The sequence below is a fragment of the Suillus discolor genome, assembly GCF_016758755.1.
Source record: "Suillus discolor strain FC423 chromosome Unknown F5147scaffold_28, whole genome shotgun sequence".
Lineage (NCBI taxonomy): Eukaryota > Fungi > Basidiomycota > Agaricomycetes > Boletales > Suillaceae > Suillus > Suillus discolor.
The window spans coordinates 271,446-296,224 of record NW_024541275.1 but is presented as its reverse complement, the minus strand read 5'-3'; the positions used below and the strand labels follow the sequence as shown (position 1 = coordinate 296,224).

General features: G+C 41.0%; 4 protein-coding genes across 4 annotated transcripts; 1 reads left to right on the top strand and 3 right to left on the bottom strand.

Annotated features, from left to right (window-relative positions):
- Positions 1 to 1,726: 1,726 nt before the first annotated feature.
- F5147DRAFT_652947 (uncharacterized protein) lies at positions 1,727 to 3,033 on the bottom strand (the record flags this gene model as incomplete). The annotated part of the gene is made up of 8 exons (XM_041433717.1): positions 1,727 to 1,784; positions 1,855 to 1,877; positions 1,933 to 2,040; positions 2,245 to 2,304; positions 2,357 to 2,475; positions 2,576 to 2,669; positions 2,723 to 2,819; positions 2,882 to 3,033. 8 exons carry the CDS (start codon positions 3,031 to 3,033, stop codon positions 1,727 to 1,729), a joined length of 711 nt encoding a protein of 236 aa, XP_041292744.1.
- A 2,742-nt stretch (positions 3,034 to 5,775) lies between these two features.
- On the top strand, positions 5,776 to 8,877 carry F5147DRAFT_652946 (uncharacterized protein; the record flags this gene model as incomplete). Its single annotated transcript, XM_041433716.1, has 11 exons — positions 5,776 to 5,792; positions 5,974 to 6,034; positions 6,092 to 6,308; positions 6,909 to 7,030; positions 7,103 to 7,220; positions 7,417 to 7,543; positions 7,657 to 7,691; positions 8,123 to 8,241; positions 8,293 to 8,364; positions 8,647 to 8,694; positions 8,770 to 8,877. 11 exons carry the CDS (start codon positions 5,776 to 5,778, stop codon positions 8,875 to 8,877), a joined length of 1,044 nt encoding a protein of 347 aa, XP_041292743.1.
- Positions 8,878 to 17,009: 8,132 nt separating this feature from the next.
- Positions 17,010 to 18,130, bottom strand: F5147DRAFT_652945 (uncharacterized protein; the record flags this gene model as incomplete). The annotated part of the gene is made up of 6 exons (XM_041433715.1): positions 17,010 to 17,087; positions 17,110 to 17,238; positions 17,403 to 17,429; positions 17,467 to 17,706; positions 17,761 to 18,049; positions 18,111 to 18,130. The coding sequence occupies 6 exons, from the start codon at positions 18,128 to 18,130 to the stop codon at positions 17,010 to 17,012; spliced, it is 783 nt and encodes a 260-aa protein (XP_041292742.1).
- Positions 18,131 to 18,506: 376 nt separating this feature from the next.
- On the bottom strand, positions 18,507 to 19,435 carry F5147DRAFT_652944 (uncharacterized protein; the record flags this gene model as incomplete). The annotated part of the gene is made up of 7 exons (XM_041433714.1): positions 18,507 to 18,666; positions 18,711 to 18,721; positions 18,781 to 18,857; positions 18,907 to 18,952; positions 19,145 to 19,216; positions 19,249 to 19,348; positions 19,407 to 19,435. 7 exons carry the CDS (start codon positions 19,433 to 19,435, stop codon positions 18,507 to 18,509), a joined length of 495 nt encoding a protein of 164 aa, XP_041292741.1.
- Positions 19,436 to 24,779: the final 5,344 nt, after the last annotated feature.

Sequence of the window (24,779 nt, the reverse complement as noted above, 5' to 3'; positions counted from 1 at the left end):
ATGACCATAGATGACGATAGATGATGATAGATGATAAGCGGCAACTGCCGGCTTAGATAAGCGGTCTGGACCGCACATGACGACACATGACGACATAGGTCTAGAAGACCTATTTATGTTATCAAGATAGAAGGCAAGCCTCGTGCTGCCTCATGTACTGATAGAAGGGTACCGCATGGACCCTATCTACGATAGAAGCCCGCCTCATGGACGCTATCTCTGACTCATGTAGATAAGCAGATTAGAACCCAGCTTTAGGCTGAGCTTAGATACGAAGAGTAGCCTTATATAAGGTCGAAGATCAAAGTAGACGTTCCTTACTTTAATCTTACTAGGTTTACCCTTGAACTCCTTGTCCCGCTAAAGCTACCTGCTTGACATCGACTCGTACCTTCAGTGACGCCTCTCACTGTCTGTAAACCCTGCTATCATCTCAGCGTAACCCCTCGTTAACCACCACGAGCTACGTTCGAGTACGCAACCTTTGCTTGTCTGTAAAGGCCGACGACTCTCAGCACTTGGTACCACTGTCGTGGTTGTCGCTGTTTAGATCATCCTAGTCGCACACGACCGTTTGTCGTAACAGGCAGCACGACAATTCAAACCCGCAAAAAGATGCATGATTAAAAGCGTGAGGTAGCACACCAACACCATTGGTGGAAACGAGCGGTAATTGTGCTTAAAGTAAACTTCTGAAAGAACTTGTATCTTTGTGTCCGTATCTTCATTATTTTCTTCATCTGTTTGCTGCTTCTGCCATTTACACTCTTTATAGCCATCCAGTCGGTCAAGTTCCCTGAGAATTTAGTCATGGAGCAATCATATATGATCTTGTAACTCCTTGCTTCCATGGTCGGGCAATGAATCTACCTCTGCATACAAATTTGCCAGCCCATTCCCAGCATAGAGGAACTGACTATTGAACTCATGGTGTGTGTCAAGTGCGTGAGGTCCGCAATTGACTTCCAATAGTTTATCGGCCTCCTTATGGCTGAATTGCATGCCTATTTTAGGCTTTCCTGCGAAAACGAGGCACGAGGAAGGTGAATAAGAAAATACTATTTGGTGAATATTAGACTCAATGAATGCAAGATCATCCATAGTCTTCAGGTGTGTTGGAGAGAGGGGAGTAGTGGAAATGGCATTTTCTTTCTCCCTATTGTTCCTCTGAGTCAGCCTTTTGACCTCATGAGGTTTCAGACTGCTAGTGGGATGATATGAAATTTGTGGTACTAATATGTAATTAAAATCCCCCAACCTTTGTGCCGAGTAGGAATCAATGTCTTGATCTATGGGGATCCATGAAGATTGAACTCCATTGGCCTGGAGCTCAGTGTGAAGGCATGCCTGTGACTGATGCTGTCAATAGGTGCGCTCAGGCAACCATTCTCCCCACTCCATGTGATGAGTATCTGGATTGGGATTGACATCGATGTGTAAGGAACATTCATGACACTGACACAAAAAGAGTCTGGGAGATGTCTCGGGGGAGGGCGTGCATGCACCGACAGGTATCCCTTTGTGCAGGAAAGGCTTCATGATGCTGTTCTCAGTTTACAATAATCAAAATGGGATCAATTCCATTAAAATTTAACAGCTTTTATTATAAGGAAACTACCAATTAATTAAGATGTCGACAAACAAAGGGCAAAAATCCCTCAAGGAGCCAGAACAAAATAAAGGGTAAATTAGCCACTAAACCAAACCTAAGCTACACAAAGGCCAATCACGGCGAAGGCACAAGGTGATTCTGATGTTCCTGTTGCAATGAATTGTTGTGAGAACTGTAAGAAAGTCTGAAGATGAGCAATGCATGTATGAGAAAACTGTAAGAAGAGTTTTGTGACCACCCACAACCGCTTGAATGATATCTGATGCTGAAGACAATTATGAGGTGTCTTGTCAATCACATGCAAAGCATAGATCACTGACATGGATGTTGAAGAACTTGTTTAATGTGACGATCATCGAGGGAATAGATGATGATGAATCCGCAAGAGCTGCCACACAGAACACGCTTTGCTTCGTCCAAGATGACGACTGGGATCACCACATTGTGCACAATGGGAGAGGCAATGTGGTCAAGGAGGCATCAGTCGGGTATGCTATACACATCAAAGCCGCTGGATAGATTAGATACGACAATTAAGCCGGTATGATCAGTAACATGTATATGGATAGCAGCATCCACTGGCGGTAGAATAAGATCAGAAGTGTCACTTGTTCATGTAAATATTCACTCACATCCTGCGCGATACAGGTGAAATTGTCCAAAGTTGTTGATGGCGACAAAGCAACCACAAACTAAGAAATAAGAAATATCAATAGTATCCACTGGCTGAGAAACGCACATTACTCCATTATCCAAGTAAGCCACAACAGGTTTTTTCCCATCATCGTAGAATTGCATAGCACGAGGTACATCAAATGAACCATGCCGAGGTGGTGGCAAATTGAATCCAAACTCCCATGAGTCTACACAAATGACAGTGGATTGTGATTGTGAATAGAAGTGTTAGAATCATTGCTACCCACTTGATTTGGGTTGCATGTAAATTACTACTTCATGGCCCACAGTGATGGCAAGGGTAGTGTTTGAGCATCAAAGAGCATGCATTCAACGGAAGCACCAACTCCTGTGTCCAGTGATATCCCAGAGAGATGCTCTGCTTTTGGCAAAATTCAACATTCACAATGATGATGCTCAAAGGATTTTACCCACATGTGATTGTTCAAGATACGCAATAGTCACAGTCCCAGTTGCCTCACCGATTAACACAGTTTTAACTTCTCTCAGGTGCCAAAGTAGGGCAGCTACCCTTGATCCAAATTTCAACCATGCTAACTCCCAGATGGGGTTGACCCCAGCTGAAAAACATACACGTAACCGTCATTGCCTCCACCAGCCAGGTAGAGACCATTGGGAGAAATCCCGACACAATTTATCAATTGTTCCAATAGAATGATAGTGTGCAGTAACTCAAACCTCAGTGACCACGACAGCGTCACATACTCATTGGACGCTGGGATCATCGTTTCACGTATGCAAGAGACAATTGTGGATTCAAAGTCAGTGGAAAAGAGGGTGTTAAAGATTTATTATAGGGAAAAGTACAATAATTGATGAATGCAAGTGGCTCAGGCTTTGAAATGTTGGGCTGTGAAAGCCTTTGTTTGGTGTGTGCGGCTACAATTCTTAAAGCCCAACAAGGAACGTATCAATTCGACCGAATCTCAAAGGCTGAATATCATAGTCTCAATGGGATAAATGGAAGAGACGAATACTGACCTGACCTCCCTTCATGATTAATTGAAGTGGCCACCTATTAGGTTGGGCTAGACCGAGCATTAGCTCAGGATGGGAAGCAAGTGGAACCACTCGGGAGGGCGGAACACCTGCTTACAAATTTGACCATGACATGACTCTTCGAGTAGCTTTGGCCCAGGGATGGTAAAATGCAATTGATGCAGGAGACTATAAGACACTTGACTAAAGAAGTACTAGGTGTAAACTACGGTGTGACAAATTAGAAGGGAATGGTGGGTGGCTATAAAGAAACACTGTTCAGGCAAGTGAGGAGTGCAATGAACGAGGAAGTCGAGGACATAGGAAGTCTGTGTAAGGTCTGTGCAGACTCCACGTCCAGGTCTGTGTCAAGTCTTTGTCAGCGTTACCCGGGAATTACTAGGGGAGGTCTGTCAGCTGCCAAAGGTTTGTCTGCCCGCTGTCTTACATAACCACTGATCATGGGTGGCGGGAATGACATAGTCAGATGGGCCCGGCAGGATGCAATGAGAAAGGTGGCAGGAAAATGAGAGAGACAGCGTGCAACAGGAAAGGTGGCGCACAATGAGGGAGATGTGGGAGGGACTGTAGGCAATGAGAAAGGTGGTGCACAAGCAAGAACATTCCAGATCACCCGGCACCTGGATATTAATCAGAAGTTTTTATAAAATTATTTGGTGGTTTTCTAGCAGACTCAGAGTCATGAAATAGCATAATGAATTTGTATGACTCATTACTTTCTAGTACAGGTCCATGGTATGTTCTCCCTTCCTGTGCCTTCCTCTGTAAGTTGAGATTGTTTTTTTTGTCAACCAACAAGGTTCTGCATCAGACCTGATGAAAAGTCTGTAATCTTTCAACATGGGATGTTGGTCATTCACCTCCACAATAGACCAGCCATTTTCTTTCCACACCCACATCTGGACTTTGTCACTTGAACGATGGATGTGCAGGTCTCCTGCATTACTTGATTTGAGCAGGGGATGTGGTTGTGGAAGAATTTCCTCACCATGGGACTGATACACGTGCAGAGGATCCTCTACTCCATGAAGTTTGACCTCAATATGCTGTACTTGAGATTTCATGAGTTGAGGAGTCACGTCATGTTTGAATGGAGTGATGAACAAATCATGATGTTGGGGTGAGGGTGAAGTGGAAATAATGTGGGTCTCAAATATGGAAGCATGACCAGGGTCTTGAGGCGGTGACAGATTGGAAACTGTGTGGGTTTCAAATGTGAAAGTGCGGCCAGAGTGCTGGGGTGAGGGTGAATTGGAAACTCCGCGGGTTTTGGATGTGGAAGTGTGACAAAAGTCTTGAGGCGAGGGTAAATTGGAAACTCTGTGGGTGTCGAATGTCAAAGCACAACCAGAGTTTTGGGGCGAGGGCAAAGTGGAAAATGCATGTGTTTCGGATATGGATGTGGACAAGAGTCTTGGGGTGAAGGTGGAGTGGAAACAGTGTGACCAGAGTTTTTGGGTAAGGGTGAACTGGAAACTGCGGATTTTCAATATGGAAGCGTGATTAGAGAGCACAGGAAATGATGATGCAAGTGAAGGCAGGCATGTAGGGGAAACTGCGCGTATTTTCAATGCGGAAGCACGATTAGAGAGCACAGGAAACAATGATGGCAGTAAAGGCAGGCGTGTAGTGGATGCCTGTGAGTCAGCTGGTGTGGTATCTGCCCCGCCATCAAGTTCTGAAGTGAGAAGCTCAGAAGATTGAGCCACAGGGTTGGTATTGTGTAACAGGGAGTTGTCTAAAGTAGTGCTGGAAGAAGATGAGGGCGTTTTGATGGAAGGCTGTAACTCGGTGTTTGAAGATCCAACAAGGGGTAGAGAAGTCTGATGTTTTGAAACTGGCCAGTCTGCATCACGCTGCAGCAAGGATTTCCCAGAATTTGGTACCTTGTTGATGTGGGTGTTTGAATCACTACTGTTGCCACCAATGTGAGGAGATGATAGAAAGGTATGAATCTTAGAGAGCTTTCTCAGCAGTGGGGAATGTTGACAATGAATCAGAATAGGCTGTACACTATCTATCAGTCTCTGAAGGACAAACAAAATCGAACTGGCTTACATCCCAAAGAGAATTTGACCGAGTCTCATACTTATTTACATTATTGGAAACATTGTTAATGAAGGGGAATGATTGTCAGTGGATAGGGACCTAATCATTGCAAGAATGATGTTTCGACATGTATGAACTTGAAGTCGATGCTTGGAGGCTGCGGCCATGTGACATGTGATATAAGTGTCTCCTTTGTTTGGCAGTGTAAGGTATGTGTTCCCTTTGTCAACCTTTGTCCATGAATTGCACTATCTATTCATTGGCCTAGAAACATATAAATATGGTGGAGTTTGACTTTCAAATTTGTTCGAAATGTTTCCTAGTAACCTTCTTAATCACTTAGTTTCTCCTACAATTAATCGCAGTTCACGTCACTGACTCATTGGACACCAGTGTCAACATTCTCTTTGCTACAGCTGATGCCCTGGCTGTCGAGGTGTGTGCTACCACTGATGTTGCCATCAGTGCCCCACAATGTGCCTCGCTTGTCCTAGCAGCCCCTGAAAGCTGTGACCACCATCATAATTGGTTTGACTTTTTTCTTCCGTCTCTATCATTGATGGCATGATCTCCTCAGCTTGGTTCCTAATTAAGTTTGGGCACATTATCCATGTCAGTTCACTTGATCGTGGGTTGGGTGAAGGACCTTTCGACAAGCAATCCAAATTACTTCATGGGGTGAGTCGGAATCTTAGGAGATAATTCATTTCCTCCCTAATAATACTTTGGTTCCAGACCGACATGCATGTGGGAACCCTCCCAATCAATGGAACAAATTTCCACATCTACCTCCAAAGCCCTGTAGCTTTCTGGTGCTTCATACACATCACAACTGGATTATATCATGACCCTATCCATGGCATTGGCCTCACACAGGAAGCACTTGCATGTGCTTGGAAGGACTTCACTGTCCCTGGCAACTTCCCTCCTTTATCAGACATCTCTGCGAGTCGTAAGTTCCCCACTACACACACTAAAGTGTCAGTTGAGATGGAGGTCGGAAGTATGGACGTCGATGAGCATACTCCCATTAGCATTTTTGATAGCATTCATGCTACATACTCGCCCCTCTTTTAACTGACTACTAGTGCAATCTGGGGCTGACTCAAGGAGGGAAAGATTTAGATTGGTTGAAGAGTTGATTCATTGAATTTTCTCACTTGCATGTGGTTGTCGTATATACTTGTTTTTTTGTTAACCTCCACTTCAATTCAACACTGGTCCCCAGCCATGACAAGTTCATCCAGTATCGCATGGATGCTAGACATTTGTTGACCTCTCTAGATGTGTTGCTTGAAATAAGAGCTTGGTGCTGCCTGCAAGCTCACACAAAGGTTAACATTACTTATTGGATGATGCCAATGATAGCTAACCCGTGCATATATGTATCGTAGTGCCGTGTACATGCTAGTTCCTGACTCTGCCGGCTTGGTCTGATTAATGTTTTTCATCCATCCAACTCCTAAGGTTAGTGCAGAACTGAAATGAATATGTTTCAAGATCCGTTCTTTTTTTTCTGCTTTTGAAATATATCCTCTTTTCATCATACTAGTACACCTAACAATGATTCATATCCCTCTCGTCTTTGAACCTCCTGCTATTGTTCTTCAATGCTCAATTATCATCATCATCGAGCCAGATGATTGCAATGAGAGTCACACTCTCTGTCGTGATGTAAAATGATCAGTCATATATGTATCTCTCTACCAGCATGGACTTCATTATCTACATTGCGGCATTCATTAGAAATGGCCCGCAGAGGGTAACCCACTATCCACTTATCAGGAAGCCTTACAATCTGATTTGAGACATGCCAAGCCAATATCCTCTTGGTCACAGATTCCTATTGTCTGGCCTGTCCATTGTAAGCACCCTGTTGATCTGATGTTCCTGTACTCATACTTGCCCCAGTGGTTCAGACACATAATGTTGCCACCAACATTCTTGCTATCTTGATGATATCTGATATTGATGCTATTAGTCAGACTTGTCGTGCTCTCACATAATTTCTTGTGAAGTTGCCTGCTACCGCTTCAGATGACTCATGGAACCATTTGCAGGCACATGTATTCCAGAATTTCTCAATCTTTCAACCCACAATGGCAGTGTGATCACCAGATCTTCTGCACACACCATGGTGTCAGGGAACAAGGACAGTGTTCCTTGCGACCTGAATATTCTCATATCGTACATGTCTTTCAACATTTTCCACACTGTTGTTGAGCACACCCTGGGCCACCACCTGAGATTGATGGCACCTTGTATGAGTAATCAGAAAAGAACATTGTTATACCAAATAGATGTAGGCTGTGGAAGGAGCATCTTACAACATCTAGTGAGCCTAATAGGGAGGTAATTGTAGTATGCTCTATGTACTAGTTGAAGGAATGCCCCCTGAAAATCACACCCAATATACGGATACACTATGATGCTCTTCAAACAGTTCACAATGCGCATTCATTCTGTGCTCCTTCTCCGTCTTGGCATGCTGCATGACATCTTGCTATGGAATCAATATATACTTGCATGAGAAAAGATAGAGGCTGGGTGTGTGGAGGCCCATCCATGGGAGGATGATTTGATCCGGGGGTTTTCCCAGTCCACAGAGATCCAAAGATGACATAATCATTCCTGCAGAAATTTTGGCAATGCAATCAGAATTCTCATGGGAGTTAGGAACTAAGTTGATTTAAACAACAAAATGTACTGAATTTTGGCAAGCTATAGGCATCATATAAATCATTTATTTCGATGTTATTTTCATAGACTTCCAAATGTCTTCCAACACTCTTAATAACAATGAACACCAGGGCGATGATGTGGAGAATGAGAGATGTGATCATAGCCATCAGAATCATATTGTTGAAGCTGTGGCAGTGAATCAGGTACATTGTCATCACAGTCAAACAATGCACCTTTGTCAATTTAGATTATAGCTGAGATTCACAGCCCCAGCAGTGCCGCTTACTGGTCTACAAGTAATGAATGATTTGGTGCCACTCATGGAGGTAAGCGTTCACTTCCAACCTACGATCATACAGTCTGACTCGCATCACACACAAGGAAGCTTTTATCCACATTTTGAGTATTGCTGCAGATTGTGTGACATTACGTATACTGAACCCTGAGGTCCCCTTGTCCCTTGTATGGATTGTCCTGCCATTGTTATGACTGGGGTCGTTCTTCTTTACTAAGACTGGATAGTCTCTGATAGCAAAGTGTGGTTCTTCCTATGAATATAGGTTTGTAGTTTCAGGCTAAGGACAGTGACACTGACTGCCTTAGAATAGTGGTTTCTGACTACCAAGGCAGATCCCTTAGTAGAGCGGATATTCCAGGTAAAACCCAGTAGATTAAAGTGAGGAATACAAGTGGTAGCTACTGTGCTTAAATTGTCCGTATGGTGTGCACAGACCAGGCTGGAAATAGTAGATAGGGACATACATATCAAGATAGAAGCAGTTAGCGAGATAAGCAGAGTCAAGATAAGGGCTATGCATGGGGGTGGTATCGGTTGCTAGAGCGATAAGAGATATAGTGAACAATGTACTGGAAAGTAATCGGTATTCACACAGTCTTGACTGACATAGACCATAGTCTGGTGATAGGAGAATAAATGGGGGTGTGCATTGACCGTAACTGTTACAGGCATCTGTAACACCTACAGGAGCCCCAGCTCTGCCTATGCCTGCCCCCACTCTGCTAGACTCCCCGCGCGGCGGTGCGCCGCCTGCGCCTAGAAAGACAGCGGTCTGGACCGCTGTGACGCCGCCCCTGGCGCTATGACCTGCCCCTGGCCTAGATGGCCTTGTACCTGATCCATGGAGGCTGTACGCCTCATGGTCACCCTAGATCAGTGCATGCATACCGCATGTCGCTTCATGAAGATCCGGAGCGCTCTTGGCGCTTCCTGTACCTATGCGCAGCTGCCCTTGGCGCAGCATGCTTGATCAGAGGTTAAGCCTCATGTACTTATCTGAACCTCATGTCTTGTTATCATAGATCATAGATATACTATTGATTACAGACTGAGCTAGAATACTTGTAGTACTTCCCTATAAGTAGACAGGATTATTGTACTTAGACTTTACTTTAATCTACTAGGTTCATCCCCAGAACTTGCTCAACTAAGCCTTACCAGCTTCCTTGTGTGAGACTGCACTTCTAAGTCGCTCCCATACAACTTAGCATGTATCCGCTAGCCCTGTATCTCGACGAGCGCCATCTTACCGAGATCACCGGAGGAACCCTTGACGTTCCGTCAAGCTGAGAACCACCCTCAGCTTCAGTAGACTCACTCGAGTCGTCGCTGAGAAGACCTATCCTAGTTCACACACGCCGACCGACGGTCGACGTAACAGTAACAGCCATTAGATGGGTTGATGGGGGAACTATTTGCGCACTCGTGTGACTGAACATTGCATTAGGGAAGCAATGATCACCGAAGAGATGACAAGGATCTTGGGTCTGCCTGTTGGAGAGACCCTGAGGGATGAAGAATAATAAACACCACATAACGGCCTCCTCAGTGTTGCAATCACTTTCCACATTGTATTAACATATTCTTCCTACTTTACATCACGGCTTCAATATACTGTGCTAGTAAGACATATGTCTTGCTTGAAACACCATTTTCAAAGCTGTCCATACTCGGTGGCCCCAGCTTGTTACCAAAATTATGGGCGTTCTGATCTACTTACTGATCCCACTACTTAGTCTTTGCTTACACAAGACATATTCTACAACCAGCAACAATTGTGCAGATTTCTGCGAATCTATCTAAATTTGTGATTTTTACATCACTGCTCCCACTATGAGCTCTGAATGGCTTGAGGCATGGAGGTGGGAACACTAGTGTGAGGTATATCTGTGTCCTTCAAAGTTGTCCAGGAATTTTATTTTATTTGTTTCACAGGTGTGAACTCTCAGGAGTATAGCTGTTTTCTTTGTACAGGAATTTCCTCAATTTGCTACAAGGTCAGCCTTTACTGCTGCTGCTTGGAATTTTGAACACCTGCAGGCATTGTGTCTCAGTAGTGTGAGGTAACTTTATCTTTGTCTAGGATTCTCCTTATTCCGTAAGTCAATGTCAGTGTTTTTTTACATCATTGTGTGATGCTCTGAATGCCTGCAGGCCTGGTCAGTAGTTGGGGACTGGCGTGAGCAAAGGAGCAAACACCTTTGTAGCTGACTTGCAATTCGAAACAAATTAATAACTCAAGAACTCAAGTGTTGGTGTCAGTGGCATAGCACTATTTCTTAAAATAGCTCGCCTCTTTGGAGTATTATAGATCAGCTGAACCAATATTTACCACCTCTGCCGACAACTTTAATGTCAACTGTGGCCTGACCATGTCTACACATCTTCTGGTCTATTCAATGCCACCAAGCCTAATTGTTGCATGCAGCTCTGTTCCTTAAGGATGAAACAATCCAACAATTAAAACACAACGAAAAACATTATGATGCACTCTGTCTGAATATGGGAATGAGGCTGCCTGAAGTTCCACAAAAGATTAAAGTCTCTTATCTATGACCCCGTTATCTCATGATGTCAAGAATCACTCAAAGACTGAAGACCGCCATAATTGGGCAAAAAAAGAACAGAACAAGACTAGCAAATCAGCTCATCTTGACCTCATTAACCCTACTATTCACTACACTCAACCTTGGTACTGTACCACCACTACCACTGTTGAATCCTTTCATGTTTACCAATAAAATCGCTAAGATAAGGGTCAGCTACCCTCCTGACTTCAATGGAGACTGAGACAAATCTGAGAGCTACATGATGGTGTGCGTCACCTATATGGATATCAATGAAAAGATCTACAAATCTGACAAGATTAAGATTATCTTCACCCTCTCTTTCATGAATGAAGGGAATGTGTTCCTATGCAGAGAGGACTTTTTTCAATATAGACAAGACCTAACAATAAAAGACTCCCAAGGGTTAGTCATTGGGTATGGAGATTAGATGACCTTTTAGAAAGAATTCAAAGAAGCATTCGGGCCCATTGACCCCACTGGCACAGCAATGGCCAAATTGAAGATCCTTAGAATGAAGGATGACCTCCAAGAATATATATCCAATTTCAGAACTCTCACTCATCAGGCTGGGATAACAGAGGACATTACTTTCAAATAATTCTTCCTTGAGGTGTTAAGAGATGGAATCATCAATAAACTATTCCAGACCAGAAATGTTTCCGATGATTTCAATAAGGTGGCTGAAGTTTGCATCCACCTAGACAACACCTATCAGACCTATCAAGCCATCAAGAGGCATCACCAACCCCAGAAGAAAACCTATTTCAGTGCCTGGACTTACCAGTCATTGTATGACCCTAATGCTATGGAAGTCAACTGATTGGATGATAAGCAGAGAGAAGAACACATGAACTGGGAAGTGCTTCAAATGCCACCAGACTAGGCATTGTACCAATGACATCGCCTTCTACCTATAAGAAGACAAAAAGCAGAAGACACCAATCAGAAGAAAGGTAGAGAAGGAGGAAAGCAGCGATGATAAAGTTGAGAACCACTGCTTTGTGGAGATGGATTTTTAAAAGAGGCTGCCTCAATATCAGTACCTCCAATTCCTATATGATTTGTATAATTACTTGGAAATAGAAAAGAGCTCAGGATACCAGCCACTATCTTTTCCAAAAAGCATATAAAAAATGTTGATACCTCCATGGTAGTAGATTCCAAAGCCTCTGGAACCTTCATTAGTGATACATTCTGCAAACTACACAACATCAGGACCCACAGACTTTCTAAACCATTTCTGGTAATAACTGCAGATGGATCAGATGCCACAGGAGGACTCATCTCCAGGTACTGCATTCTCATGGTCAAAATAGATGAATTCAAATAATTCAAAATGAATATTACAATATTTTGAGGTCTACCATGCACATCTATAAAGGTGAGCTTATTCTTGTCTTTGGGATTGATTTTGAAGAGTGAATAGATGATGTTGGGCCATATAGTGGATCCTCGAATCAGCTTAATAGTCTTCTCAGCTAGTCACCAGGACATGTCACGTAAAAGTGCTTGAAGGAGAATGACTACAAGTGTCATTAGCCCTTTTTGTGTTTCCTCTGCATTTACTGCAGCACTCATGAATACAAGTGACTTTCTACCTTCTGTCCCTAAGACAAGAAGAAGATTATGTTGAAGCTGGGCTGTAAGCTCTACAGCAGCTGCTTGCTCTTTGGATCAAAATGAAGCCTCAGAACCCATTATTGCATGAAGTTCTGAATACCTGGCAGGACTTAATATAACAGCACCTGCATCTACAGCAATCTTAGTCTGAATTTGAGGAGCAAGTGATACAGCTAGTGTGAGGATGATAAGAGTAGCAATTTCCTTGGAAAATATTCTCATTTATTTAGGCTTCCAGTGAGTTGGATTTTTGGAAGGAATAAGATGGGATGATAATGCTGGCGAATCTAGAGATGAGCATCTAGTAATCATATTGTAAGTAACTTGGCTGAGGCAAATAAAAACTCTAAGATGTTCCTCTGAAAAATTTTGAATGCTGGAAAAATCAAGACCATAGCGCTTAGCTACCTCTTTCCCATGACTGCTTTGCTCATTAAAGAGCTTATCTATCAGCTTGTATTTGTCTACTAATTCATGGAGGTGCCTTTTCATTATGCCTATCAAGACATGGCGAGTAGGTGCTAATCTCAGCAAGTACCCTAGGCCATCATCTGCCACTGTTTTTCCAGAAATTGAGGATAAGATACTGCTCAAATCATCAAAGTCCCATTCTTTGTCAAGGTTGGTAAAAACAAGAGTGTGAAGATGCATAACTTCTGCTTCTGATGGAGCTTGGATGGATTTAGCAAGGCAATTAAGAGCTGGTACCACTAGTGACCCCTAAAGTATGAAGAGCTAACTAACATAAGGCTCCAGACTATAAGAGATAAGTCTTTGGCTCCCAGTGTTGGTTTGGGTCTTGTTATAGAGAGTGATGATATTAATATGACTGCTGAACTAATACATGTTCCTGGGGTGTAGGATGGTGTTTATCCAACACAGAATATTTAATTCTGTTTCTCTTCCTAGCTGCTCAGAGCCATAATGCATAAGAGCAAAGAGGTTACCAAGGCAAGTCTCAGCTACCTTTTGCAATGAGGGTAGAACATATTGTATTGGTTGGTCAAAAAGCAGTATTCAGGGGCTGTCTCACTTAGAATGTTATAAATGACACGATAGTTAAGATCAAGTAACCAGAGCCCAAGAAGGACAACTTGGTGAAGAAGCTTTGTGGTATTTTCCAGTAGTATATCAAATATGTTGCAAAAGGCAGGCATAGAAATTAGTCGGCCATTCAGCATAAGCTTTTCACCGACTTGGTCCATCTATATTAGGTGAGGCATTAGGACACACTTGGCAGCCAAATGATTGATGAAGTGAGAAAACTCTAGGATCTAGCTGAAGAAGGTCTGTAGTGAGTTTGGCTGTACACAAATCCAGCAGATGACACATATCAAGATGTAGAGGGGTGCATATATGATACAGTTGATGGTATTGAGGTACATTATAATGTCCGGGCTTCCATAAAGGATGGGGAGAATTGAAATATCATCTTTCATACAGGTATCATTAGGCAACATTAGCCTAAGAGGGAAAATATCTTTTGGTAGTCATATCCTTCCCTTAGCTTTCTCTTTTCTTATGAATCATGGAGGGGTAACAGGTGGTTTATTGATAATATCTATTACCATGTCCTCATCCAAGCAACTATGGTTATCTGGGCTCTGAATGGGTGATGGCAAGTAAGGAGACATTGCATCCAATGCTTTCATGTCCGTATATGTTAATTGAATGTGCTGTGAGTCAGGGAAAGGAGGAATAGGGAAGATGAGCTTAAGATAGATAAATGTGATAGTGAATTACCTGCTCTATTTCACTGGTGGAGCTCAGTAAACTCTGAGACTCTGATCCCAATACTTCCATCTCTACATTTGTGTTTTGAACTTTTGGGGCCAGTGGAGGTTAAGATGGCTCTCCTGTTACGACTGGGGTATGTTGAGCTGTCTTAGTCCGAGTGGACTGAGATTCGGCGAGACAGACGTGGTTCTTCTCTCGAATGAGAGGTCAGAGGTTTCTGGCTAAGGCAAGTATCGGCGACTTCCTTAGAATAATGGTTCTTAGATAGCAAGGTTGGAGACCTTGCTAAAGGACTAGTTCCAGGTAGAACCCAGTAGATTAAAGTGAAGAACTACATGTGGTACGCTATGTATCTATATAGCGAGAGTTCAAGCGGAGCTTGTAAATGTGTATCAAGATAGAAGGCGGACAGCCCGCTTGGTAGACAATAAGAGACAAGAGATAAGAGATAAGAGATAGTAACCATGGTGCGGACAGCCTGCTTTGATAAGAGATGATCGGCTAAACATAATGATGGTTACTAGCACGGAAAGTCAGCTTGGCGATGATATGAGTAAGAGTCTGGAAAGTAATTGGTCGTTCATCAACAGCTGTGTTTAAGTACCATTGTCCGGTAACAAAGGAGAAGCGAAGAGAATTAGTGTGCCGTAACATCTCCAGTATTCACTCCTCCCACCAAGTTATGAGACTCAATATAATAGTTCAGCTGGAGCTGGTGCTCTTCATTGTTAGCATTCATCCTAGAATAGTGATTGTATATTTTTTGGTAGTTCTCAGTCATCAGAGTGCACCTAGGGCATCTAAAGCATTGGTTGTCTCTGGAGGGAAATTTGACAGTGATGCAAGCAGAATGCAGATTTCTTTTATGCACACATATATCTGATGACTTGTCGAAAACCTTCTGGCATATATCACATGTGTGAGCCATTTTGTGGAACAGAGATATATAAGACTTGTGCAACTAGACACCAGTAAAAAGTGGTTAGAAAACTCAGAGTGGAAAAACAGAAATCTGACTAATATTTTCAGACCAAATTCTAATAGTACTAGTGTGTACTTAAAGTGTAACTGGTATTGAATCACAAACTATGGAAATCTCTCCTAGGACTTCAGAGAGTGCATAAACAAACTAAGTATATTTGTTCTATAACCTTCTGAGACTCTTTCTGCAACTTCAGAGATCCCAGGGCCTATATGCAAACCAAGTAATATGTGCTCTGGGATCTAAAGAGTCTATGAAGGTCACAGACCTTTTCTAAGACTCTTTCACATACTTCTATAACTTCTATGACTACAGAGATCCAAACATTTATAACCAATTAGATTGGGAAATACATTCTGTGATCTTTTGAGATTCTTTCTGAGATGTCAGAGATTCCAGGGCCTATCTGCAAACCAAGTAATATATGCGCTCTGGAATCTAAGGAGCCTATGAAGGTCACAAAACTTTTCTGAGACTCTTTTACAAACTTCAGAGATCCAGGTGTTTGTAACTAATTAGATTGGGAAATTTGTTCTGTGACCTTTTGAGACTCTTTCTGCAACCTCAGATGATAGTAGTGACTTCCATTTGAGTTGTGTAATATACAAAACAAAGTATCTATTTAATACACAGATAAGTCATCTTGCATCAGAAGTTACAGTTATAGTGGCTGTAGCTATTAGATGCTCACTCAACACCACAAAACTTAGGTTCATTATTCATATGATGAATAGTGTCAAATGTAGTAGCCTAACAATAAGACATCACCATAAATTCCCCTGCAAAACATCAATTGAGAAGATAGAATTTTCTTCTTATTTTTCCTGTCAAAACATTAAAAAAAAGTAATTCATGTTTCAATGATTTTCTGTGTGTAGGACATGATGGAAAAATTAATCATGTTCCTTCAAGAATAATGCTGTATTTTCCATCTATTGTCTTTTAAATAGCAGCTTACAATAATGTTAATTTTCTTCTCTGTGTTCTCCAAATATACTATGTTTTTCATGTAAGCTGCTATTTAAAAGACAATAGATGGAAAATACAGCATTATTCTTGAAGGAACATGATTAATTTTTCCATCATGTCCTACACACAGAAAATCATTGAAACATGAATTACTTTTTTTTAATGTTTTGACAGGAAAAATAAGAAGAAAATTCTATCTTCTCAATTGATGTTTTTTTGGATGTTTGGTGGAGAAAAACGGGAAAATGTCTGCAATGCTTCCTGAGAGATAGTTATAAATAGCATTTTAATGGAAACACACTGAGCAGTGCAACATGGATGGAAAATACAGCATTATTCTTGAAAGAACATGATTAATTTTTCCATCATGTCTCACACACAGAAAATCATTGAAACATGAGTTACTTTTTTTTAATATTTTGACAGAAAAAATAAGGGGAAAATTCTATCTTCTCAATCAATGTTTTTTTGCATGTTTGGTGGAGAAAAATGGAAAAATGCCTGCAGTGCTTCCTGGGAGATAGTTATAAATAGCATTTTAATTGAAATACACTGAGCAGTGCAACAATGTCAAGATTTGCATTTGTTTATTTTTGTTGAAAATCAGCAGAACCCATAATAGTGGCTGACAAGGTGATATACTCATTGTAAATACCACCAGAATTACACCATGTGTTACAGGTGTGAATACAGATATAGATCAACATGCAAGTATGTATTTAAAGCAAGTTAGACAAATTCAAGACATCCAGTCCAAACGAAGTAGTTTAAGCTTGACCTCCACCGTCATCACTTTTATACAATCTGCTGTCCTTCCTCCTGTGACTTTGTTGGCCTATGATGAGATGGCTGGGATAACCTTGCATTCTTGCACTGGGCAGCAGGGTATACACACAAAGAGATTGAGTTCTACATCTTGATGCTCTTTCTGATACAACAAGTTCATTTGCAGTGCAGAAAGGGTGGATGAACATTTTGCAACTTTGTTACCACCAGTTGCCTTTGCCCACTCTGTTGTCATAAGCTGTGGCTTGCAGAGATGAATAAGATCAAGGTTAGTATGTATCTAGACAAGCACCTAGCTGATGATGTCGAGCATTCTTGAGTGGCTTGGTGTAGGATTAGTAAAAAGAAGCTATCTCATCTCCTTCAACATCATCTTCATAGGTTCAATCACCCAGTACTCACCCAACAGCCCTTCCACCATAGAAAACCCTGCATCAGTAGCAAGAAAGTGTCATTTCTCAGTTACTTTGTACCAAATCTCCATCTCAATAGTGTTTTCAAGCCACCAGTAGAGCCACATCTCCATGCCACTTGTCATATAAGGGTTTGGAACTCTCTTCAATGTGTACAGTATGTCTAACATGATAGCGAGGGTAAGGATGACATAATAGTATCCCTCCAGATCATAGACAATCTCACGGTGAATAACATCTGCACCTGGTTGTTGAGCTAGCATTATCTCGATTGCCATCCATGCATGAGTGTCCTATACACAAAATGTGATTAGCAGTGCAACAAGAGGCTGATAATTAATACTGACTGTTAGCTCATAGATGCCACCCTTGTCTGCAAAGCATCTCAAATCTTCATCAGTCATTGAAGACCTGTAGCCTGTAACATTGACTTGGAGACTTTGCACCACATCTTTTGGCTTAATGTGCACCTTGGGCACATAACAAGCAAGTTGCTTTGGTAGGTTGTTGTTTGGTACATCTTGAACAGAAGCACTCAGAATGTGTTTGTGAGTGTGGGAGGAGATTGGATGTGAAGAGGGCTGACCACTGGCAGTAGTGGAGGATGAAGGTTTCCTAATAGTAGCTTTAGCAATACTATTGCATACAGTAGTACCTTTGTATCTGCTGCGACCACATTCTCTATGTTTCTGTTTACCTGTCCTCTGTCCTCCACATGATGGCATAGATGAATTATATTGAGAAGTCGAAACAAGTGGAATGTCTGACCGCAATAGGACTATGGAAGTGGATGTCATGTCAAAAAGTAGGATAGGAGGACATTCAGGGGGAGTGTGAGGCAAAATGGAGGGAACACAAGCAAGCACAGGGGAGGTATGAATAGGCACAAGGAGGCGGCAATGATCTTGGATAGTATGTTGTTACAAGGGAGGCATTGAAGCAGCTGGTGCAGAAGGTTTAAAGATCTTTGACAGAAGCCTCACTTTTGATGAAATTGTGGTGAATCATATAGACCATGAAGAAAAGGCATGATCATATAGTAGGCCATATTGAATCCCATTATTATCGCCAAGCTCTATATTATCAATGGCTCTCAGTCTGATTGTGTTGGATGCATGAGGCCCATATTCCACATTGAGGTATCAGCTTGCATAATAAGCCACTTCTTCATGAACTCCCAAGATCTAATGGTTTGTAATGCCTCTGTGATGCACCATTGCAATAACATGACTTGATGAGCCACGGTCCCACACCTATGAAGGTTATTACTAATACACAGTACCATATCAATTATAACCAGTCCAAAAACTTTTGATTGTATAAATTGTCTATTGTCATGCATGATGGATGTCTCCAACCCATCATACCTGTAGATATGCACCAAGTTGGCGGGTAACATGTGGTACTTTCAGATCTGGACAACCTATGTCTGCTGTCCAGCGACCTATGATTCCAATTTGGATTAGAAAGTAATAGATCAATATGACACATACCTTGATTATCCAGGTATCCTTTCTTCTTAAACTCGATGAGAACATTCTTTATATTTCAAATTTTAGTACAATGGTCGAGGTTTTTGCAGTGTTGGAAGATAACTTCATCTTGACATAAGTTATTGATAACTTGGTGCATTACTTCTTTGTTATTGTCACTCTGCATAGCCACAAATTCTTAGGATGGGTGAGTTGGAGGTTATAGAAATGCCCTAAGTTTGTGAGCCTGCTTAGCAACCGAGTTTTGGTATGCCTCATTAGTATCTGGAATGAAACCCCTTGATTGAATCTCAAAGAAGCCTGTAGACTGCTACAATATAAGTATAGAAAAGAGCAACTCACTATGTTATAACTTCTATGTTCCAAATGCCCAAAACATGGGCTGAAGAATAGTGGAGATGACACCATCAAATGGAAAGGTGAAGACAGATCATGAGGACAACTATGCAAACAAGGGTTATCAATGAAATTACAATCAAGTAGGTAATTACATGGCTTACTGAATCTTAATAGAAGCATTCAGACTCATGTTTGATACTTTTTCTGAACCAATTCTGAACCAGCATGCTTGAACCTATATAGCAGTACCATGTTTATGTGGCAAGAAAAGTCTTATAATCAAGGTGGATCAAACTGGTAACATATAATGAGTTCCATTGGTTGAAAGCTCTGATTAGTGCAGAGCCATGTGATAGTGAGCAACTTGCAATCACAACCCTAGACTAGGGGCAATGTTTGGGCATTCTGAGAAATTTGTTGTATTGTGATGGCTACTAAGTACTGACTTGCATGTTTCAGGTAAATATTAAATTACAAAAGAGCAGACTTTCTGAGGCAGACATCTGCACTAGCACCCTATTGCCTAATTAGGAAATGCCCACTCACTGCACACTACAATGAGCTCAACATTTAATATGTCTGATGTTTATCTATTGTCCAACAACAATGTACTGCTAACTGATTCCTCAGTAGTTACATTAGATATATATATTAAAATAAACTATGATATTTTATGATGTACAATGTATACTACACTACTATACTGATGTTAATGTCTGGTACCATAGTGTGGCAGGGACTTAGTGAAATCTCCCATTTTTGATGATAGAAGCAGTCATGTGATGTTGGATGAAGTTCGGTGGAAAAGCTTATATAATCAAAAATGCCAATAATTCAAGTCTCCTTACTCTCTTTTCTTTCTTCCTTTTCAATCCTTTTCTTTTCTCTTCCTTGTCCTTAGGTCAGGCTCCTGGATATTCAAGTTGGGATGTGTTGGTGTAGATGGAGCTTTGGGATTGGTGCAATAGTATGCATCTGCAGCAATACTGGGCTTCAGTTCAAACTCACATCGAGCTCAGTAATTGGGCTGCTTCTCAGAGGTTGGAAGACATGTACCAAAACCTCAAGCATTGGGTGTTCATTTATACCAGAGTTGCAGTTATGTGCAACAGATTGTCTCCATACCACCAGGCCTATTGAAGAAATTCTTTGGTTTTCATAACTGCAGAAGCCCTTCAACAGGCCCTATATAGCTGACTGTACTATGATCTTGGTAGTATAAGTATTTAGATGGTTTAATAGTTATCATCCTAATTTGACTGTGGGATATGACACAACCTCGGTGGTATCAGCATCCAAGACAATGTACTCTGGTCAACATAATGAAGGTTATTTGTATATATAGACGAGCTTCAGGTAGCTATGGAATAGTTCATAGATACCATTATTCAAACCTGCTATTGTCTGCAGTACACTGCATCTGTGCGACACCATTAGTGTTACTAATTAGTAATGAACATGTGATGTGATGTTTGTTACTAACTAGGGGGGAAAGTCTATGCTGCGGTACTTCAGCAAGTTCTGCAGTACTCGGCAATAACTTAGGTAGGGTAGAATAATAGTCATCAGACAAAGTCAAGAGCAGAAGTTACCACTAGCAACACATAGTCACTACTTCCTGACACCTCCTCACCTTTTCCCACATCCTACAAACCTTCATGCTCATCGCTGGGCATAATGAGTATAAAATACCCTTCAAACTCAACTAATTTTGAATGTTTCTTTCTGCAACTTTGTTTAGTTTGATATATATGTAGTTATACATGTATATGGTGAGTATTTTTATTGTTCAGTATTGAGACTTAACCACCAACAGGCACTACCTTCTTTCCTACCATCACTGTCACTGCTTCATGCATTGAATGAAGATGTCAACATCCTTGTGGGACTGCCTCCTTCACACAGATAAGGTGTAACCATTTGGCAGAACAACAGTGCTAAGCAGAACAAATAAAAGGTACATTCTTATGACTCACTGTTTCCTTCTCTCAACTTCCATTGAAAGAAAACAGCCTGCATATGTAAACACTGCTTAGTACTGCAGCATAGACTTTCCCCCCTAGTTAGTAACAAACATCACATCACATGTTTGTTACTAATTGATGACACTAATGATATCACACAGGTGGTACACTGACTGTGTCCTTTCATATTGGCTGATGATGTATCTCAGTAGGAAATAATCCTGGGTCCACATGCATTTACATGACATGAGTCAGGTTATGCATACATTTCAGAGGAAAGAAATTTTAAGCTTTTGGATCATGGTAGTACTATTGTGTGGGCCCAATAGTCTACCTTGGCTGCACCAGCAGCTGGCTCCATCCTTATATCTTGGCTTATCATATCGGCCTTACTATTAATTAATATAGGTTGTATAGTTGTATGGGCTCAGTTGTTCACCTTGGCAGTACATTTGTCTGGACCCATCCCTATATATTGCTTAGTCATATTGGCCCTACCATCCATATTCATATAGGTGGTACTATTGTATGGGCTCATTCATCCATCTCGAAAGCACAGGCACCTGGGCCCATCCCTATATCTCGCCTACTCATATCGGCTCTGCCATCAGTATGGGTATACTATTCATTGTATGGGCCCAACCATCCATATCAGTAGCACGGTATTTATCTCACATACTAGGCCCACCCCTCCCCATTGGTATACCTTCATTTGGGCCCACCTTGGGTGATCTGTCTTACTGGGCAGATTATCAACTTTAGGTGGCCCTATATATCAGAAAAAAGTTACTGAAGGGGCTCTCCCTCGGGTTTATCTACTTCCTTCATATTAACCGATAGTTCAAATTTTGGTATCATGAGTGAGTTGTATATTGTGGTAGAGAGCATTTTGTCGGCCCTTAGGTAAGTTAGCAGTGTTGAACATAAAATCCACTACTACTCACTGATGGTTCCTATAGACAATTCCTGTGTATCCTGCTCCTTGTTCTATGTGATACAGCAAATATTGGCAAAGTTTTTGAAATATTTATAGGCTTGCACATTCTTGTATGACCCTTTGTTCATTTAGGTGCCTAATAAAACAGTGGTAATTATAATACAAACAATATTACTCACTTTACTCATTATATAACAATGGTGTCTGGCCCTAGTCATTATATCCTCTATGCTAATAGATTCATTGAGTAATTTCATCCCTCAAGAAGGAGTATTTTTGAAAGGTGGATGTTATTGATGGATGTGTCATGAATCAGGACAAGTTATGGACACATCACATATAGTTGATAAATATGTGACATTTGACATATTACAAACCTCACTAAATATTCAAACACACATACAGAAACACCATTCATGTCTTCAAATACATCAAATATTATTCTATTGCCTGATAGATTAAACCATAGTCACAATGGTGGTGCTAGGAGAATACAATTAATCTATGGTGGAATATCTTTATTTGACAAGTATGGATGTGAAAGCATGACAAATCATCTTATGTTGAAGTTGTAAGTTAATACCAAACTACATCAATAACTTGGCAAATTATTGGAAACATTGATAAGCTGAAGTCCATAACAGTAAAGTATGGACTATGTTTCATTTGTGTGTGCTGATGAAAGGTATGAGTGTATGAACAGATGACTTCTAGCTTCACATCTCATGAGAAGGATAGTGACAATACTACAACCTTGGGTATGAAAGATCATATCCAATCTGTGGCAGTAAGACAACAACAATGGTATTAATCACTCTTAGAGGATAGAAGGAATAAAACCAGGCAGAAGGACAGACTCAGAAAATGGCTTGAATATGCTAGAAAATGAGAGAACTCCCATAGACATATCCATGATATTCATTTCTTGACTTTGGATTACCTTTGTTCACACCAGACAAGTACTTTAGTACTTTAGACACATCTTTGGAACATTGAATGCATCTTGGGTGACTTTTTCTTCTTTCATCTTTAATCTTAATAAGACATCCCTGGCATTTTAGATCAAGACATAGTTCTATAGGCAATCTCTTTGGGACAAATTACACTTACATCTTGAGTTCTAAGATAACTACTTTTGTAGTGCCTACTAAAAATTAACTCTTTACACTGAGTCCTATCATATTAGATCAATGCATATTTCAATGGTCTGTACATATGCTAATAATGAAGATTTGACTATAGGTATTATTGGACAGAGCGTGCCTGCACAGTCTGGTATGGTGCAATGGTAGGATGGCAGGATAAACATCCTGCCTACTATCATAAAGAAAGGTGTCAATATTTGTAAATATGGGGATGTTCAAGTAGTGAAGTTCTTTGCATCATTTCCAGAGTCCATGTCATCATCAAAGTATATCCTGCACCTATTTTCTGCCAACATAGAACATGATGATATCATGGAAACGATTGAATGCTCATTGTATAACAACAAACCATAGTCATTTAGGGGAATAGAAGAAATACTCTGAAAGAAATAACAACAGAATGGCTAGACCACAAGTTGTTCCACTCCATATAATACAAACCTGTGTCAGAAATCTTGAGCATGGAAGACATTTTGGCTGAAGTCAAACAACACAGCAGTGCCCTATTCACAAGGTAGCACATCCGAACAACTTCACCACCTATTTTTGGATGCTGTTGCATCATCCTGGATATGTTTCATTTGCATATCATAACACTGATGGTGTTACAACATACATTCACATTGAGCAAAAAGAAAGATGTGAATCTTATTCCATCTTAAATCACAAAAGAGTAGTTGTGCAGCCTCTACCAATATGATAATGAAGCTGTTGGAATATCCAAGTAACAAGGAGGAGGTGCATGAGTTGTGATATGCTGAAGTGGCTTATCTAGGTTCTGGAGATATCGTATATGCATGCTTTACTTTAGTTATTATGATTCTAGGTTCCAATATGCATGTAGGATACATTCCCCTAGACAGTTTTACAGAGCTTACACACCTGTGGAAGGCCTTGTGATGGAAGCTTTCTTCCTTAACCTTGCATCAATATATTATACAGAAAGGGCCTGGTATATGGACTGTAAGAAAGCAGAGTTCCTTACCAATTAAACACATGCTTACTCTTATGCACTGGAGACAATAAGGAGAATTTCAATTGCTGTCTCACATTTATCAATAAGAATTCATAAGCATCACCTCTTGCTGGTGATGGACCTTTACAGCTCTGTATAATCGCTTACCCATGAGCTTTTCTCTCATGGTGATTAAATGTCAAGATTACATTGCACCTGATGCTAAAAAACACAAGATTTAATCTTTGGATACTACATTCCTTGCAGAAGAGATATGCCAGACTATTGTAGCATTTATTGGCATCAAGAACCTTTGAATCATCTCTATGACACTCTTCAGAGACCAATAGGACATGGCAGGCAATCCTATTGACAGACTTGTTATGGAGGCATTTGGAATGGTTCAGGGTGCTGGAAGACTGGTGGATAGATGATGAATTAGATAGTTCATTTCTGAACATTGAATTAATATATCACCAGGGGGCTATGTGTTGTACAATACAGATGCTAGTAGTTTAAGTTAATATGTGTTA